At 37.7% G+C, this 19,877-nt stretch overlaps 1 protein-coding gene across 2 annotated transcripts in view; it reads left to right on the forward strand.

Annotated features, from left to right (window-relative positions):
* The window catches only part of PTPRN2 (protein tyrosine phosphatase receptor type N2), a 632,482-nt gene that overhangs the window by 51,601 nt on the left and 561,004 nt on the right, over nucleotides 1-19,877 (forward strand). For both annotated transcript variants that reach the window (XM_088055089.1, XM_088055102.1), the window contains exon 2: nucleotides 14,671-14,721. In XM_088055089.1, the coding sequence (XP_087911215.1) occupies nucleotides 14,671-14,721 (51 nt within the window). The remainder of the gene's footprint in view (nucleotides 1-14,670; nucleotides 14,722-19,877) is intronic.

The following is a 19,877-nucleotide window of genomic DNA, read 5'->3' on the forward strand; positions in this document are numbered from 1 at the left end:
TGTGACTAGGACAAAATATAGGGAAGGGGAAGCGTGTTTTTCTTTTTTCAAGTAGAAAGAAAGGTTAATTCACTTTTATATTCCTAATTTAGTTGAGGAACAGCATCTCTTCTATAATGCAGCAGAAGCATTTTCCCAGACTGCTTTAATTCCTGTTCCTGTCCTGAACATTTAGGATCCAAACTTCTTATTTCAAAAATCAGCGAAGGCCTGTCAGTGCCTATACCAGGAACAAGTCACCCTTGGTGACTGCTCCACTCTGTATTGTTCAAAAATAACCACCTGCAACAGTGGGAAACGAGGCACAGAGGGGCAGGCAAGCCAAGGTTACAATGCTGACAGAACTAGTACCAGGCAGAGACACTCAGCAAACCTTGAAACCTCACAAATTAGTTCAATAAAGTGTACAGGGCCTCCTTTTTTTAGTTCTTTCTTCCTCTTGAGTCCTAATATAGTCTGAATCTGTATTTTTCAAAGATGTTCAAATGATTGAATCTTGAAAAAATTACCAGTTTTGAAGAGGTAGACTTTTGGTTTTCTGACATTTTAAGGAACACAGTAGAGAGGTCTCATCTTAGGTAACTATAGTACTTAGACAGTTGATATTTATTTTTAAGATCACTAAGAGAAACCTGCAAAATCTGTTGAAAAAAATAATAATTTTATGGCATGGCTCACTTAAATTATTTTAGAAAAGAAGTCTGGGTTCAGTTGCCTGACAAAGAGCACCTTGAGTTGTTTCAGATGCTATGGGTAATCTGCCTGATGTCCCTGACACTCCAGGAAGGACTAAATCTATCTCTCAGTGCTGTGTGGGTACCTTAGTCTGTGGTATCTCAGATGGCAGTAGAAGACAATATTTTGGCAACAAATTTCAACCCCATTTTATTACAATACTAACAATTACAGTAATAATGAATATGTTTTTAATACTTGTATCATATAGACATGTTTAATATATTTGTATCCATGCAGGTATAATATATATATATATACTTGTAGTTTGCAAAGACAAACACTGATAGTGAGTTTTGCAGAGTGCTTGGCACTGACTGAAGGTGGGAGAACTGAGGTGCAGCAGTTAGTGAGATTAGCAATCCTCTTTGATCTGTAATTGCAGCTGTGTGGTTCGTGCTTTTGTGTGCCTTGCCTCCTGCTGGGGCAGGCACTGCACACTCAGGAGCTTTGCAAGTGAAAACATAATGTACTTTATTATTCTCACAGAAAGGGAAAGGAGAAACCAAGCAAAAAATAACAAGAAACAAAAGCACAGTACTTTTAGCTTCCCTTCATCATAAAGGAAAAAAAGAACACAGGAGGAAAATAGCTTCCATATTTTTAGGTATTTGTGAGTCACCCTAAATCTCTTAGGGTATTTTAGTAGAAATTATATTAAAAAAGCTTCTATGAAGTAATGAACTCGTAAGTTTTTCTGTGTGACATATTTCAGTAGCTTTTTTAATGTTTCTTTTTAACTTCTTCAGGGTAAAGAATCAGTTATCCATCTGGGAATGCAAATGTTGTGAAGTGAGTTATGTGGATTGTAAGAGGAAAAAAGACTGGGTAATCTTTTCTAAGGTTGGCTGTAGCATTCTGTAGTTCTACCTTAGACTATCAGTAGTAGCAATAAAGGTGTTCACACATCTGGGAAAGTAGGAGCTGGTGTCCATGTATCCATGTATCCATGGCCTAAGGTTACTGTCTTGCCCATAAGGACATTATTGGTAACTGTAGGGTCTGGGCTTAGGCAGGTGTGGTGGAGGTAGAGAATGGGTTAGAAAAAGTCATAGTGTTGTCAAAAAATGACAAGGGAATTGCATCCTTAGAGAAGGTTTTACCTACAGTGCAGCTAAAGGCTTGGAAGATCTGGAATGATTAAAGGCTCCAGTACCCTGCTGTCATTTGAAAACTTGTGGACACTTTCATATCCATTATGGAATTAAAGCATTACAACTGAAAGCAGCACTAACTGAGCAGTAGTTAGCTTTTATATGTGTTCTACCTTTAACCCAGAATTATATAAATTGTGTGTTATTACATCATCAGATGTCAATGGGCACAGCTGCTGAGTGTAAGGAAAGTGAGGATTTTCTGAGAGGTAGGAAGGATGCAGGAATGTCCTCATACTGTCAGCCATGAGCAGCTCTCTCCCTCTTCCTCACAGTTGCTCCCTGTCCTCATATGTTGTTTAAACTGGGGAGTTGAATAGGTGGTTTACTCTGATGTAAGACTCCAGAAGATTTGGGCCACTTGAGGAATGTTTTTTCATTGAACCTACATGTTAACTTAATGTTTTAGTTATGTAAAATTGCTAAAAATTATTATGGCAATTACTCAAGAAATGGCACAAAAGGTTTTTTTGATTTTGTTGTTCCGCCATCACATGAATAGCTAAAGGCAATTTGAATTGATAGCCAAAACGTCTTAGCTGTAAAAATCCCAAGTGTCTCCTGAACCAAATTTTAGCCAAGAGTCTGCCAGTGAATGTTTTTCAATAGCAGAATAACAATATGCTCATAATCCATGAGCACCATTTTCCCCCCATTTACCCCCTCTGTAAAAATGTTCCAGGAAGCTATAGAAAAGGAAGAGAACTGTAGATACAGAGATTCTTGTTCTGGTCCAACTGCCTGCAGGAAACTGAAGCCACCCTCTCAAAACAGGACAGTGCTTGATGTGAATCTGATAGTTAAGTTTTATTTTGAACAAAGCTAAATGAAGTAGCTGAGTATTGCTTCCTTGTACAGAGTAGTGTGTAATAACAGATCACATTTTGCTTTTTTGACATACCATTAATGAAACAATTTCAGATCTTTCATGCATTCTTAGCAAAGTCCCATGTTGAAAGAATACTTCAAATGAGGTTGCGCAGTAAAAAAAATAATTAATTTACTCATCTGGGCAATATTTTAATATTCTTGTGCCTTTACTTCTGCTTCATGATATATAGGTTGTAGAATAAAGAATAAAGGTCACAAAGCTTTGGATTTTTAGGTTGATTTATTTGTTGCTTTTTTTGGTGTGTGTTTTTTTACGGCGTTATAATTAAGATTTTTTGTAAATACTGCATTGATGTAGAAAGCATTGCATACACATCGTTCCTTGCTTTCTGCAGGGTATTGGATTCAGAAACAACACAAAATTAGATTTGTAATATATTCATCAAATAGAAAGTCTCCAAGTATAGTTTTAAAAATTATGTTTTAATGTTTTGGCTGAAGTTCAAATCCTGAAGGAAAAAAATATTTTTTTTGAATAATACTGGTTCATTAGAATAATTTAAGAATTTTTAAGAGGGCTCCCATATGAGGTGCCAGACTGATTCTAAACCTTGCTGAATATCACGTCTCACAGAATTATGCAAATGCTGGTCAACTGCAGACTGAAAACTCATGTGTGGAACTTCATGAAATATTAACATCAAGCATTTTTTGGAAGAAAAAAATAAAATCCAGTCTTTAATTAATGAATATTTGGAATCAACTTGCAAAACTATCAATGGGATTATTGTAAAACAACTTCTGTTCTCAGGATGCCTCCAAGAAATGAGAGTCCCCTTCTTCTAAATTCTCAGAAATCCCAAGACAGCATCCTGTAAAGTAAGATTCTAGCAGGGAAATGCAGGGCTGTTCTTATCTCTGCCACTGGCTTATCTCTTTACCTTGGAATTTTTATCACTTTTAACACATCATGCATTACAGACATTTCTGTGGAGGTTATTCTCCTACTCTTTCTTTCTCAGGCCCTCTTATTTCCTCCCATTTCCTCTTGTACATTTTTCTTCAGGTGTTGCAGTGAAATGTTCACTATTACCTCTGTTCTCCCTCCAGTATTTTCTTCTGAATTTGTACCTTTTACTGTTTCCAATTTTCTAAGTTTCCTCAACCTCTTTGATTCTCTATATTTCCATACTGGAAAAACAAAACAAAACAAAACAAAAAATCCCCTCTGAAGTAAATGTTGGTAATTCCTTTATGAATTAATAGGTCTCATTCTTTTTTTCATTGTGTATGCTCAAGGCTTATCTCCAGTGAGAGGCTGGATTCAGCAGACAGAACCAGCTCTGGAGTTCAGAGCAGTTTGGTGGAGCAGTGGAGGAAGCCGGGAGGAAGTTCTTGATTAGTGAATAGTGATGTGAAAATCCTCATTCCTTTCTCTTTTCCATTATGTGCCTCCTACCTGGGAGCTCTCAGTAGCAAAGAATATCCAGGAGAAAATAGGGAATGAGCACAGAAGAGTTCTGTAATAGGGAAATAAAGTTTACAAAGGAAAACCAGCAAAGACAAAAAGTTACACAGAAAAAAATAGGCATTTGGACCCTAATTCCTTGCTCAGATATTTCAACTCCATCAAAATCAACAGGCGTTGGAGGCTAAGTTAATGAGAGCTGGTGTCTCTATGGCTACAGTGTAGCAAAGGCTTTTGTCTACTCTTAATGGGGAAAAGCACCTGTATAAACTCCTGACAGCATCCAGCCTTCAGGTTTTTTTTCCTTCTTAAATTAATTTTCTTAAGTGCAGTTTCTCACTGGTGTTTAAAGCAGTGTAGCAGATGAACTAGAATCTGAGAGGTTTAATCTTCTAATGATCTTTTAATTCTTTTCCAGACTGAGAAAAATAGTCTTATGTGTACTTTTTAGGAAGGAAACAGAAGATGAATTCTGGTGCTACTCAGCATGCACAGTATTTGTCATATTTCAGAATCATCTCTAATTTTCTTGGCTTCCTCCCCGAATTGCTTTAATCATTAGGCTTTTTCTTAACTACATCTCCGATGTGTGTCATTATTGTGGCTGCCTCTCAACAACTAGCCTAGGGAAAAAAACATCTCACTGGTCTCACAGAGTAGGCAGAGCTGCTTCACAGACACAACAGCAGGATGTATTCTAGGACAGCTGGCTCTACTGCCAGCCTCAGAAACATCAGGGTGAGTCAGGAGTAATTAGAGCTCAATTACTGGTCAAAATCAGAACCATTCACTCTCGTTCTTTCAAACAGATGTAATTTTACAAAAGTAAGTAGAAGCAGATCATTTTACTCTGTGATAAATTTAAACATCTGTCTTAAATGAGTTTTGAATCAATACAGAATAGATTTAATTCTTTATCAGCGTAGCAAAGCATTGTCCTAATTCTGTCCCTTGTCATCGTGATGCCCATATAGGTGCAAACACTACAGCCCATAAGGACTTGAACAAAGCCACAAGGTGCTGCACATGGATTGTTTGTCAAGAGATAATTTGTATTGATAGGGGCAGCTGAGTTCTTGATAGCTTTTAAAAAATATTGAGTAGATAAACACTTTTGCGATTCTTTGATTTATTTTTTTTTCTGTGGAAAAGGAAAAGTTTTGGGTATCTTAGTAAGAACTGATAAGTTTGATGTGCTACCAATATCCTTGTGTGACCTGTTTCTCATAACTCTGTCCCATCCTGGAGGATGCTGTGGCTTTACTCGCAATTCAAATTCCCAGGGCAAATTGTAGAGATAAATCTTGATGTCACAGTCCATTGAATTTTACCTAATGTTATTATTTTTCCCTCAAGAACTCCAAGAGACTATGACTTTCTTCATTGACTTTCATTATGTTTCTCCAGTACATGAATAATTAATGTGGATTACTCTGGACTGTTTAAACTCTTTATTAAAGAAATTACCAAGTGTATATAATAGTGTCTCTTCCATTAGATGAACACAGGTCATTTCAACACTCTAAATTAACATTATAATGTGAATCAGAAGTGCATGATAAAGACAGGAAGCTGTTTTTCCAAACAGAAATTTTTACTGTTTTCTACATCCATCAGACCTCCATATGGATACGGAGAAATAGACAGATTTAGCTCAGTGTTTGGGTCCTGCCTTCCTTTTTGGAGCTCTTCTGTAAGTGTAGCTCCCACACCCATGGGTGCTGTTGTCCAGATTAGAATTACTTCTTTGCAATAAATGAACTGAACTAGCCCTTTGCACTTCAGATTTCTCAGAGTTATATGTTTCTTTTTTCCTTCCAAATTGTTTTTGCCAAGTCCACGTGGCAATTTATTCAGCTAAAATTAACTGTGAAGTAGAGATGAAGCAGAACGGAGAGGGATTTTTTAAAAAGTCTGAGGAGGGAAAACAGAGGGGACCCTACATTACAGGCACTTGGTCATACTGCAGTTCTTGGTAGAGGCATCATTGGCTGAAAGATGCTGTCCTGTTTTCTAAGTAAAACAGAACAGAAGAGCCGATAATAGCAATAAAACCTCTGCAAAAAATGGTTTCTTCCTTTGAAGTCTGCTTAAGATATTGCTGTGAGAGGAGTATTACACCTAAATATTGGGTAATTGCTTAGTTTTAGAGGCAATGTAAGTGGATAAGTATTGCTGTAAATTCCAGTTATGTTTTTAAGCACCAATGTCTGCCAAATAATGAAAAGAACATTTTGGTACTTGTTAGAGGGAAATGATAAACATGTCTCTTTTCCTTCCTTTGATTATGGAAATAATGGGAGTTTTCTCAAAATAGGAGGCAAAACTTCAAAGAACCATTTAAAAAAACCCTCTCTGTCACTGAATCCAGCTCTTGAAGACTGAGTGGTTTCAGAGATTAGGACATAAGTTTCTTAACCATGTAAGTGATTTGGATATTTTACCTAGAAGAGTTATCTTCCAAAACACATAACTCCCAGACAGAGTTCCTGTTTCCTCTAGCTAATGGTTCATTATTTCTGTGACCCAGCTTGTCTTAACCCTCACTGTGGAAGACACCTAGAATTATGTTATAATTAGGATTTAGAATTCACTCCTGTACTGCAATTTTGTAAAACAAGTATGCTGGAATAGACTGGCAGTTAGTGATGGGCGAAATGAGGTTGACAGATATAATGATGGCAGCAGTTCTTTCCAGAATAAATATCACAGAGGCCTCTGCAGTGCAATGCTTTGCTGGCTCGTGCGCAGTGATATTGAGGAAGGCACTGCTGGTAATGGCATACTTCAATGCTTCAATATTATATCTTTTGGCTGTGGATAATACCAGAAGGTTTTGCTGACAACAGATTTTGTGGGCAAGGATATTGAACAGGCCATGGCAGGTAAAAAAATCAGGCTGCTTGCTGATGTATTTAAACAGTGAAGTAGACTCAAAGGTGTTCAGCCTTCAAAATCTCTGCCAGGCACAAGAGAAAGTTTGCTTAGTTGCAGTTAGGATTTTAGTGGGCGTTGGGTGATGTCAGTTTGTGCCCAGTAAGGAATTTGATTTTAGCAACTGGTGACCAGATGGTATTGAATGGCAGTTACTGAAGGCCTGCTCTGACCTTCATGACATTTTGTCTACAGTTTGTGAACAATTGTCTACTCCAGTGAACAATTTGTAATTTTGAAGGAACAAATCCTACATTTTATATTGTAAAGATGCTGTTTTTTTCCCAATGTGGGACACCAAAATGACAAAAATATTTTGTTTGGGGCTGTGTCACTTGAGTAAATCACATTTGACCCCTTCTGCCACAATTAAAGGTAAAAGATTTCAGTCGTGATCCTAAGAGGCAATATTTGCAATGTTTTAAAATTATCTTCTATTTATTCTCCGATAATGGATTAATCTCCTATTTTTTAAATATAAATACAGAGCATGTTAGTGTTCAGTATAACTAAATATTAGTGGAGCTACTTGTTTGGCAGATTATATCTGTGCTCCCCATTTTTCTTTGAGAGAATGATGGTCTTGCTAAAGAAGAAGAGTTAGACAATGTAGCAGTGAGAGAATTGTAATTTTTCAGAGGAGATAGTGCAAGTTCTTTTAATGTTTACCGTGAAAAAATGACAAAATGGCACATCAAACAGCATATGAGTCCCATTCTGAGCCCTGGGCAAATGCAAATGCTGTTCTAAAGCTTTCTTCGTGATGGACTTTCAGTGTCTCTTCTCTTCATGACCTGTTATTACTGCTCACATCTTCAATTATTCTTAGTAGTGACCTTTTCTCAGTGCTCCCCAGAAGAAAAGCCCTACATCATTGCAATCATGGCATTAGTAATCAGATAAGCTAATAGTATTCTCACCACAAAGCAATTCTTTAGTGGTGAACATGCTCAGACTACTTACATGCAAAGGAAAAGATCTACTCTTTTCCTAAATGCAGAAAGGAAAAAGTACAGATTTACATAGTGAAAAATAATAATGTACACCACAGCATTCCTGTGCTATGCTATTTCATGCACCAATCCATACATGTTGAATGGCGAGTGATATAAAGAAGGTAACTGAAGTACTGCTATGTAATGTCATTGAGGCTTCAGGGGCAAATCTTGGCGGTAAGGTCAGTACTGAAATTTCCCCTAAATGAATGAAAACTCTATTCTGTGATGAATTATTCTGGCTGGAGTCATATTTCAATATACAAATCAGTGTGTATGAAAAATGATTGAAAGAAAGGGTAAATCTGAGATGAGGAAGTGTTAGCACCATATGGTAATACTTATGGGAAACCTTTCCTTACATTAGAAACTTTTCATGTAAAAGATTGTACAGTTCTGCAGTTAACCACTGCAGGGATTTCTTTTTTCACCTTTATGACTGTTAATTTGGATTAGAGTAAAGCCTGGATTCTTCACCAGGGATGAGTGCTCCTTTGTGTGAAGCTTTGTACATGCACATAATTAAAAAATAAAGGAAAAAAACTCTTCTCTCGAGAGTTTGCTGTATTTCAAAAACAGCAGGCACATATTACATTCAAAAAACATAAAAGGTGGAGTAAAGAAAGAAGATCAAAGCTCAGTACATTTTATGCTGTCATATGTTCTTCTCACTTCTCCTCTTGGGAGAACGACCCCCTATCATGTTATGTGCCACTTTAATATTATTCTTGACCACACTGATTTACTGTTCTTTCATCACTATTATCCAAGCAGTTGTTGATAAACCACCACAGGTTCTGAACGCTTGATAAAATACCTTTTTCAGTGTAGAACATTCTGGATATCCTGAGAAGCTGGGGAAGACAAACCAGAATGTAACTGAAGATATTCTTGCTCTGAAGAGCTCTGCATTGAGGCAGCACGAGAGAGCAAACTCCATCCTGCTTTTACCTCCTGTCTCTCTCTGTGCCGGTCACACCCCAGCAGGGAGGAAATGAGGAATGGCTGAATGTGTGGAAGGGAAGGGAAGTGGACATGGGTGGAGTGGAGTGCGAGACATTGCCAGCAATCAATAGTGATGAGTGAGAGCCGCTCACCTGCAGGAGAGAGAGCAGAGGACGCGGTGTGGGAAGGGCAGTGCCTGGGATTGAGCGGCGTGTGCGTGTCTGGGAGGGGCTGGAAGGGACATTCTGGTGGGGGAACAATGCTTTCCTGGAGAGTAGGAGTTAAAAAAAAACTTCTGAGGAACAGAATGGAGCAGTTTGGAAAAGAAAAAAAGAGGAAGGGAGAAAAGGGATGAGAATGGAAAATTTGAAAGGGAATATCCAGGGTTTTTATGAAAGGGAATGCCAAAATGAAACTAAAGTCAGGAAGGCAGTTGATCAATTGATTTTTCACAGCCAATTGACAAGTTTTGAGTAATACATATATATACTTACATTGCATGTGCACATACCTATGTAACCCCAAGGTTTGGGAAAATGAGATGAACTTTGCTTAAAGCCTGTGATCAGCTTAAAGTACATTTTCCCCAGACGTTCTTGCAATTTTAGGTAATTCTAAACTTGTTAAGCACACCTGTATGGCAGGCAGATGAGGATGTGTTGAATAGATCACAGCTTTAGCAGACTGAGCAAATTTATCTCTCACCTCTATTAGTGAGCAGAATATTTCTCTCTCAAACAGGTGACTTCTCCCATCAGTTTTCTGCAAGAAACCTTGTTTGATTTTTCCTGAGTGTCTTCAGATTATCATTCATTATTGTTGGGCATCATCTTGGTTTTTTCAGTTAAAGCTATCCCAGTTGTGTGAGTTGGGTGCTTCTAAAATGTAGTTATTGGACCATATTTATTAATCCTACCATAGAAGAATAAACATGTGTCTCACTATTAAGAGTCCTCTACAGCTGGGGCTAAAGACCCAAGGAGGAATTGACCTGGCCAGGTGTTCCCTCGTTTCTTACCCTCACCAGCAGTCATGAGCTCACCCTTCGAGGTCTCCTGAGCTTATCCTGCAGCCAAATGTGAAATAAACAGGTAAATGTGGGGTGCACTTTCATTCTGGACTATTAAAATGTTAAAGACTGTTGGCATATTTTGATGAAGGGAACATATGCTGGCTAAAATGTTGTGACAGGGAGGGGTTGTTAAGGTCTGCAGATGAGATGAGATATTAAGTTCTTCCATGAATGTTGTAGTAAGAGAGTGAAAAGAAAAGGTAAGGAACCCTCAATAATACAAAAGATTTAAAAGGTTTGTATTTTCCCAGTTTCTGAAGAAATGTAGCTGTTCTTGCCTGTTGTCTGGTTTTTTGTTTTGATGATAATAAGACAATTTTTGATAAACAGGGTCTATGACCTACTTTTTAATTTAGAGAAATGCTTACAGGATTTATGGCATTTTTGGAGAGATGTTTAGGATCATCATGAGTTGGTTAACAGGGGCAAAAGACAGAGAAATAAACATAATATAATCTATTTGAAACATCAGCCAATCTCAAATTTGTAAAATATATTTTCCTGATAAGTGAATTTTTACAGTTTTTTCTAGATGAAGTTCAAGTGATATAATCTGCTGCCTTGACTGTCAGTCTGACTTCAGAGGCTCCTCTTATAGGTTGAAACATACAATATGTTCCTGTGCAATTTAAACTTTCCTGATTTTACTTTAGGAAAGCAGAACTGTTGTATGATGAAGAGAAGGAAATAGTTTTATTAGTGTAGTATGACAAGAATAAGTGGAAAAAAAGAAATTTAAACTTTTAGGACCTGTACTTGCAGCAGTATTTTGTGATTACCTTTTGGTGCCTTTCTGAGAAACAGCACTGGAAATACAGAGGGGGAGGAAAGGGAGGCAGAAGAATTTGCAAGGCCCTATGGAATCTCTTTTTGTGGCTATTTAATAGTGCACCATGTACATATACTGTAACATACATTATATACAATATATTGCACTGTTTTGTCACTACTGACATATGGAGACCATGCAAGTATTAGTAAAGAGCTCAATTTGAGTGCAAGTTAGGCAAGAAAACTTTAAATTCTGCATTTGGCGAGGCAAGGTATGCTGGATAATTATATGGAGACTTTGTTATTTCAGGGCTGCTGTGTGAAGTGAGATTGGGGCTTTAGGTTTGGTGTTTGAAAGTATTGTATCAACAGTTTATGTGTACTGGGAGATTACTTGTGGTAGGGAGATTTTTTTGACAGAAAATGCAATATAATTTTGTTCCCATAAGGCGTGAACTGAATATATAAATTAAATATATTTTGGAGATGATACCACTTCACTCTTCAGAGTTGACTTATTACCACCATTACTAATGGTAGGTAGATGATATTTAGAATGAAATATGATGCTTCTTAATGTTCCAGAAAATAGCAGGAGATAAATTAGTAACTAAATTAGCATATTGACTGGTTGGGTAAAATATGCATAACAATCAACTCTAGCAATAAATAACTTGAAACAAAATATTTTTCAAGGCATTTTGGAGGTCCTTGTCTATTTCAGAGTAATCCCACATGGATATAGTTTACTATGCATTGACTTTATTAATTTGCTCTCCAAGACATGGGTTTACAAGTCTAATTGCATCAGATTCCTTGCTGCATCGAATAAACAACAGTTATTAGAATAGAAACTAATCTTGATAATGCCAGTTTTCTTTTGGGCTTTTTATGGAAAATATATTAGTTAATAAAGCAAAATCAGAGTTCTGTATAGAGTTAGCTTGACTGTTGATTTCTTTGTACCTAAGCAAGCTCATTTTGTTCATTTGGTATCTGTATTTTTCTGCTTCTGAGAATATCAGTATATTATAGGATGGCCTGCCTCTGGCAGGTGGCTACAGACAGCAGGTGGTTGTAATTCCAGCTCCCAGGTGCTTCAAAATCACTAGAGTCTAGGTGAACCAGTCACTGTTTTAACGTGCCACTCCACTAGAAATATTCCTGGCTGAAACTTCTCATCTGACATATTTTGGATCCACAGCACTGCAGGATAGGAGGTAACTATGAAACTACCTGTCTTCCCTCCATCAAAGGACAAATTCAGCAGCATTTTGCCTGAAACAGATATTTCAGGTTTCTGGTTTAATTCTTTTGTAATATCTCAGCAAAAAAAAGGAACTCTGATTTTTCCTAGCCATAAGGCCTGTTTTTAGAAGGGATAACTTCAGATTTCTGGAAACAGGAACACTGAAGCATACCTTTCCATATCTTGTTTATATTGGTGCTTGAAGTCTTTATTATTTTTCTGCAAGAATGCCTTTCTAAATTGATCATTGTTATTCTTTTAATTAGACTCTTGTGCTGTGAGCTCTGTGTGGATGTGTTTTGGTCACTGCCTGTCATCATTCTTGTCTGATGTTTAAGAGTCAATGTACAGTTTAGGCATCCTCTTGCTTGGCTGGGTCAGTAGCAGGGCTGCAGTCAGATATCCTCAGTGAGTTTCCAGAGACTGTTTCAGGTCAGATGGTTCTTGCAGCAGACTTGTCTGGAGCAAAATCATCCACGTATCAAGAATATGTTACAAACCACAGTTTGTGCACTGTGTAGGCACATGCCATTCTGCCATACTCTCTGTGAAAAGCTTTCCTGGTCTGAAACTTCCCTTTCAAAAGGTACCAGATACATATCCACGGATTACTGGGGCATGGGTAAAAGGATGGGAGAGCTGGAATAGTACTGTAATGGTCTGCCTGGGGAGGTGCTGGAGTCACCATCCCTGGATGTGTTTACAAAAAGACTGGATGTGGCACTTGGTGCCATGATCTAGGTGAGGTGTGAGGGCTGGGTTGGACTCAGTGATCTTGGTGGTCTCTTCCTACCCAGTCATTGAATTCTTTTGAGTTCTCTTTTATTTGTGTGCATATTGTAAATCTGCTTAAGGCATGTGGATATTGTAAATCTGCATAAGGTTATGTGTATGTGATCTTTGCAGGCACTTGTGGGATGGATGTGAAGGACTCTGTTGGTTCTCCAACATGTCTTGAATTCACGTAATTGGGCCTGCCTAGCTCAGACCTAGCGTGTGCTACTAAATCCTCCTGCTGAGAGACCCAGCATATTAGTTCAGGCTTAATGATGTGCTAATGTAGTTATCTGCTGAAAGGCTTTGCAGAAATTCCTAAGTCACTTTATCTCACCAAAATGTTTCTTTTAGCAGGATTAGGAGCCAGGTAATTCATGGTCAGATGATCTTGAGCCCTTCATTTCTTTCTATAAGGACATTTTGCATAATCCACTGGATTCCCTGGTGAATGGAGGTGCTTTACTCTGTGCTTTCATGGAGACAGGCATGGCTGGGGAGAGAGGATTTGCTCATTTGTTTGGATCTGGTGTAGCTCCTGGCTGGTTTCTTGATGCAAAGTGTAAAAAAGTTCAATATTGTTTAATATCTCTAACTCAGTGTGTCCATTTATAAGGAAGATATTTCCCAGGAAAATTAAAAGGCTTAATTGTGAAAATGTGTTCTTAAGGGCAATGTTTGTGTCCAACATACAGCTTTATTCCTCAGGTTTTGTCCAGTCCTAGCTCTTTAACTTTGTCAGAAAATAAAGAAACTACTGTCTGGGTTAACAAAGTGAGTGAGCCCTTTACAGTAGCAGGATATTTCACAGTGCTTTTGAACCTGATCCTTGTTGCTGTGCCCCAGTGTGGAGTGACCAGAGCTGAAGCACATCTTGCCAACTTCCCTGCTGCCCTCAGAAATATCAGCAGGGACTCATTTTGGTTGAGGATAAAGGCAATAGTCACTGTTGTCTCAATACCTGCTTGGGTGACACCAAGGGAGCAGAACAGTTTGGTGATGAGGGAATGGAATACTTTATCCATGAAGGTGTGTACAAGTGAAAGAGCTGGGATTGCCAGCCTGTATGAGGTTTTTAGGGTGAAGAGTGGAGCTTGTTCAGCAGAGGCTCAACAAGCAGCAACTTTGGGAACAAAATTCCTATTTTAAATGGAAAAAATCCAAGAATATTTTTCATGGACCAATACTGATTTGACAGCTGTCTTTGAGGTATCAGGGTGTTGGTAGGGATGCTTGATTTGGAAGCCTTTCTTCAAGGAGTTAGCACTCCTGAAGTCTTAGGCATGGTCTGTGGTTGCAGTTACTAAATCCAAGCTTAATCTGAGCAATTTATAGGCTGATTTATAGGTGTGTCTCATCGCAGTGGCAATACTGTCAGGATGCTCTTGGTTTCTTGGTGTATATCCTTGTAGTGTATTGAAGCATTCCTGTGCTGTGGTGTAATAAAGTACTCAAAATTAAGAGAACATGAAGTCCCTCAAATTACTGAATGGGAGAGCATGGAAAAACGGAACCTTCAGTATGAGGGGAGGAAAAACATCAAAGGTTATTCTGGACATAGCCACTTAGTAGGATGTGCTGTCTAATCAGAGCTGTTCTGGACTTTCTCTACTGCCCAGTTTGGACTCTCAAGGCCAACCAAATGTCAGACTTTTGCAGAGCATTTAATATGTCTTCAATATGCACTAATTATCCACAGTTTGAAACCTGTATTAATTTTTACCTTTCTTTTGTGTTTTCAGGCTGCCTGTTTGAGGATGACCTTTGCAAATCTTTTGAAGTCTGTGTAAATGGTAAGTCTTCCATGTTTTGTTTGCTGATTGGTCTGTCCTCCACTCTGTAATTCCTATATGTTTGATTCAATAAACCAAATACATACGTGAGTAAGAAGGAGGGGAAAAGTACCAGGGTATGAGTGTTCTGGTCAGCAGTTAGAAAAAATATAATAGATTTAAAAATAAATAAATATTCTCTTAACCCTGAGAAAAAACATTTGCTTTTATGTGAAATAGATTTTAATTTAATTAAGCACACTGAAATATGCTAACATTTAATTTGTCCTAATATGGGTGAAAATAACTGTTTTGTTACCTTCAGTTTATTCCTCTTTTTAGAGGATGATGTTGAGTAATTATCAGTCTCCTCTTCTTCAAAAGATTGTTGTTTTTTATAATAATAAAGAAGATCTCAAAGGAACACTGCAGTTGTTGATTATACTGCTTCTTTTTTTTTTGTGATTTTACTTGAATTATGCAGAAACAGCTTTCTTCTGCTGTCCAGCCTAATTTATTTTCAGCAAGTCAGAAAAGCCAACACAATATATGAATGAAGCTAATGGAATAGTAGGAAAGATGTTTTCTAATAATAATTGAAAATTGTAAATGTGCTATATGAAATAATTAAATTCCCAATGAAAGACAGAGGATGTTTTGAGAGAGATCCTTGAAACAACAGCTCTTAGAAAATATGTATGTGCGTGATGAAAGGAGGGAGGGAGTAGTTTTAATAGTGTTTTTTGACATGGAAATATACAGCAATATGTAGATCTATAATAAGGGGGGTGTAATTTTTTAAATTAAGTATTTTATATGAAATTTTTTGTTTGTGACTTCATATTGTAAAGGAGAAGTTTTGTTTTCCATCAAACACGGAAACAATAATATGTGTCTATTAATAAATGAAGATATTAATAAAGTTTATCTAATGAACATTTAAGATGAAATGAGATTAAATTTCCAGTACTGTTTAACATCAGACAAATACAAATTTGTAAGAATTCTGTATTGACAATTCCCATGATTGACACCAGGAAGGGCAGTGACAGATTTTTACAGGGTGAATTTTGCTGACTATCATTATTTTCCAGTGCCTAGGCTGGAGTCTTCCTCAGTGCAAGCAGGTTTAATCAGGTTGAACCATAGGCAACTGTCGTATTGTGGCCTAATGGGGAATTTAGGCAACAGATGGTAGTAATTTCTGTACTTTAAGGGATCTCTCTATTGAAGACTTTGCTGTTCCTATAACTTCCTAACTTCTTGCTCTACCTGTTTTCTTAAATTAAGATGCAGTTTGTAAAATCTCCATGTAACACTCATTAGCATGCAAAATTAAATTATGGAAGCTGTATCTTTGAATTTGAGTAGACCTTTTCTGTAGATGTACTTATATTTTGGCATAACTAGCTTAAAGAATCATCAATAATGAGTAAGACAGTTGATCAATAATATTTCCTAATGTCTGATCTTGTTTTACAAAAGTACTTGCAGGGATTCTGATAATGTGTTTAAGGTAAATGCAAAATTTTTCATTCATTTTTGTCCCACTGGGCAAATGTTGTCTAGAGTGTGTTTTAAATGCTGTCCTTGATGCAAGTGAAGATAAAGCATTCTTGAGAAAATAAACAGGATCATTGGAAGATCATATACTGAAGTACTAAGAAACTATCAGAATTTACTTTTTTATATGTAGCAGAAGGGAAGGGAGCCTCTTGCTTCTGAGCAGTCCTTCACATTTTTCCTGCCCAAACTGCTTCTGATTCACCTGTATCTCTGAAATTTTTCAGAAACTCTGATATATTAAAATGTGAGCACTTTCCTGGGTTGAGAGCTCAGGAACTGAAGTTAGTGGAGGTCACTGTGCTCAGAAGCAGAAATTACTTTGTGTATTTCAAGGCTGTGAAAAGGTTTGCCTCCTTTCTTGTCACACAAGTGGGCATTTCTGAAGTACAATGTGAAAGTGGGTAAGAAACAGCAGCTGCTTTTTGATAGCATCTTTGATGCATTTGTGATCTGCATATCTGCTTCTGACTCCTGCAGGAAGGCTGATAATTTTGATCTTTTTCTCTGCCTCCAGCAGCAACTAAACTGACCACATTTTCAGAAATAAAACTAGGTTTGCCTACTGAAAACATAAGTCACATTATTTGCTGCCTCATGTCTGTCATCAGCTGTAGATTTCAAGTGCATTTCATGCATCAGACTTGTAAAAGCATAACCAAAACACCAATAACTGAGCTATTTCATAGCTTAAAAAAACCCCAACCCTACTCTTCTTCCCTTCTCATTTCTTCTGAAGAGAGGTTTTGACTGAAATATTTAGATAAATTTTCCTTTCCATGAAGAAAAAATTGGTGTTAAAAGAATGGGTTTTGTATTGTTAAAAGCAATGTAATAATGTTGTAAGATCTGAGATAAGCACTGCTTGCATCTGTTTAGGTCACATGCCATTTTTGCAGGGCTAAGAATCTGCTGCAATAATGATTGTTGACTTTTCTGCCACTTTCCCTCATCGTATAAAGGTCTCTTTTGGCTTGAGTGATGGGTTCTTGCTTATGTTTGTTTGATAGCTCCAGCAGCATTCATGCAATATTAATTTATTTCCACAAACCTTTTATCAGCTGTCTGAGCTGCACTGACTCATCAAGTGGTTAAAAAAGAACGTATTGTTTTATGTTAATTTTAATGGCATAAGCCAGGCAAAAAGACTGAGTTAATTTTCCTGGACTCTTCTTCTGCAAAGCCTTTTTTTGAACTTTGAGAACTTTGAGAGGTAAAGTGACTTAGATGTCATTTATTTATCTTCTGGTACATCATGGCTTCTTTCTTAGGCTTGGAGGAACTGGCATTTTCACCCATCTAAAATGGCTCGAAGCTTGAAAGCCTGCAGCTAAAGACTTGATGGGAAAGGTGAATATGCCTGTGAGCTGCAGACTCTGATAGAAAGTAGCCTGACATCATATAAGCTTGGAAATGCTTGCCCCCCCACCAGTAAATGCTGAGAAGATGTTACAGATATAACAGGAAGCAAATAACATCTTAATTAAAGAAGATATATAGAAGGAAAATAATAATATGATGAATAGTATTTGCAGTGATGGTGTGTGTAGTGACACAGCTGGGTGGGTAAAGAGGGGCTTTTACATCCTCACATACATTTTGCTGTCTGGGTTAAAAGTTAAAGCAAAAGAGTTTGCCCATGTGTGTAATTTTGCCTCAACAGTTCTGCCTAGAATGTGTTTGTATGAAAAGGAAAGAAAAAAGCATCGGGAAGGAATTCTTAGAGGGTCTCTGAGACAGAAATCCTTTGCTTACCCTTGAACAGTCCTTGTATTTATATACTAAATTTAGTACAGCTGGATAAGTAGGAACATGTCATGTTTTATTTTGCATTTTAAGTGATAGATAAAGCAGTTCATGTAAAACATCAGCTTGTATATCTTCCTTGTTGGAAGGTTTAAACAATCTGGCTCCTGAAAACAGCAAAACAAAGGCAAGTTCTTATTCTTTCTCATGAAATCATGCTATTGAATTCTATCAGTGCCGCTGGGAAAGACACCATTGGGTACAGATAAAAGTGTTTGTTTCAAAATAACCATCCCTTGCTGGCCTCTTTCCTCTCTTCATTAAACTGTTTGAACTGCTCATTTAGAAGGGTGGCATTCTTTCCTTTAGCTTTACTCTGCAGGTATTTTGCTTCAGAAAGCAGCTTTGTGCTGTGTTTTATGCGGGTGTGGATACCATGGTATCTTTGCTCCTATCAACAGATCCTTTACAAATCAGGGCAATTTTATTTATGAAAGAGGCTCTGGCTGCAAGCCTTCTTCCTGCATGAAATCATAATGGGGTTCATGCAGACAAGATCAGATAGTAGAAAACAACTCTGTGAGGCCAACCAAGAAAAGTTAATTAAATGCAGTTGTGGGCGCAGAGTGCATCATTAAGTCAAGCCTGGCTGACAAACACCAACCTTCTCCTCAGAAGACACGGTCGGATGTCTGCAGCAGTGTTTGAAGAAGCTGTGCTTCTGAAAAGCTGGGCAAACAGCACTGCACAGCTGAATCAATACTGCTTTATGTATGCAAGCTGCACTTGTTAGGAGGGACTTAGGTTAGCACGGTGTGTCAGAGGCACCCAGGCATTGCAGTACAAAGTCATGAACCTTTCCAAGGCCGGGTCTCTGCAGCTAGTTCAGAATATTAACGCGTTTCCTTCCTCAGCTACAGAGCTCCTCAAACATTTGGAATGTAAGTGATTGCGTGTGCTGGTGATGAGCCATAAACGGTAAACATGTGCTACAGATGATAAGGGAGAGAAGTCAGGATCCCTGAAATGGTTTCTTGAACTTAATGTGTTATGCTTTGAGGTTTTCCAGACCATTGCCTGGTAGGGTGGGATTGCAGAGGGAGATGCACCTCGGCATTGTTTAGCTAACAGATGTCTGCAGCAACATCTGTGTTTGCAAGGCACTGCTCTCCAAAAGCTATTGAATTTTTGTCAAATGACACTATAAATCTGGGCCTAAGCTTTCTGAGCTCTTTCAGTGAGCATCAGTGCTTGTTATAACTAAATTCAGACTTCTGAGGAGAAATGCTAAGTGCCTCTGTATGCACTTGCTGTACTGTTTGTAGAGCATTTCTATACTTTTCAAGGATGTGGGGATTCTTCACAAATAACTGAAGTTCAAATACCACTTGATGTAATTTCTTACCTGAATTCTGAAGCAAATGAGAGTGGGTAGATGTTTGCATTAAAGACCTGACCAATTATTTAAATATTAGGATTTACTTCCAGTGGTTCTTCCTTACCAGTTCACAGAAATAATGGGACATTCTTGTCTGACACTTAATTTTTTAAAATGTGCTTTGAATAAGTAATGTCAGAAGTCACAATCTTATGTGGTGCTCAAAAAGGAGTAAAGCTTAAAATCTGTCATTGTATAGTGGTATTCTGAAGATCCACATCTTTAGAAGTATTTACATGCTTCATTGAACTGAAATCAAGGGTGAGTTAGCACCTAAACATTCCTGAGAGTCTGGGGATATGAGGATGGTGTCTCAGCTATTAGGAATATTTTATAATTTTTAAGGAAATGCACACACCTATTGAAACATGTCTGTGAAAAAACCCACCAGGATTGAAATTGGCTCAATTTTTTTGTTCCCCACAGTTGT

This window comes from Pseudopodoces humilis, chromosome 1 (assembly GCF_049639895.1).
Source record: "Pseudopodoces humilis isolate 2021_Gansu_Grassland_sample_001 chromosome 1, ASM4963989v1, whole genome shotgun sequence".
NCBI lineage: Eukaryota > Metazoa > Chordata > Aves > Passeriformes > Paridae > Pseudopodoces > Pseudopodoces humilis.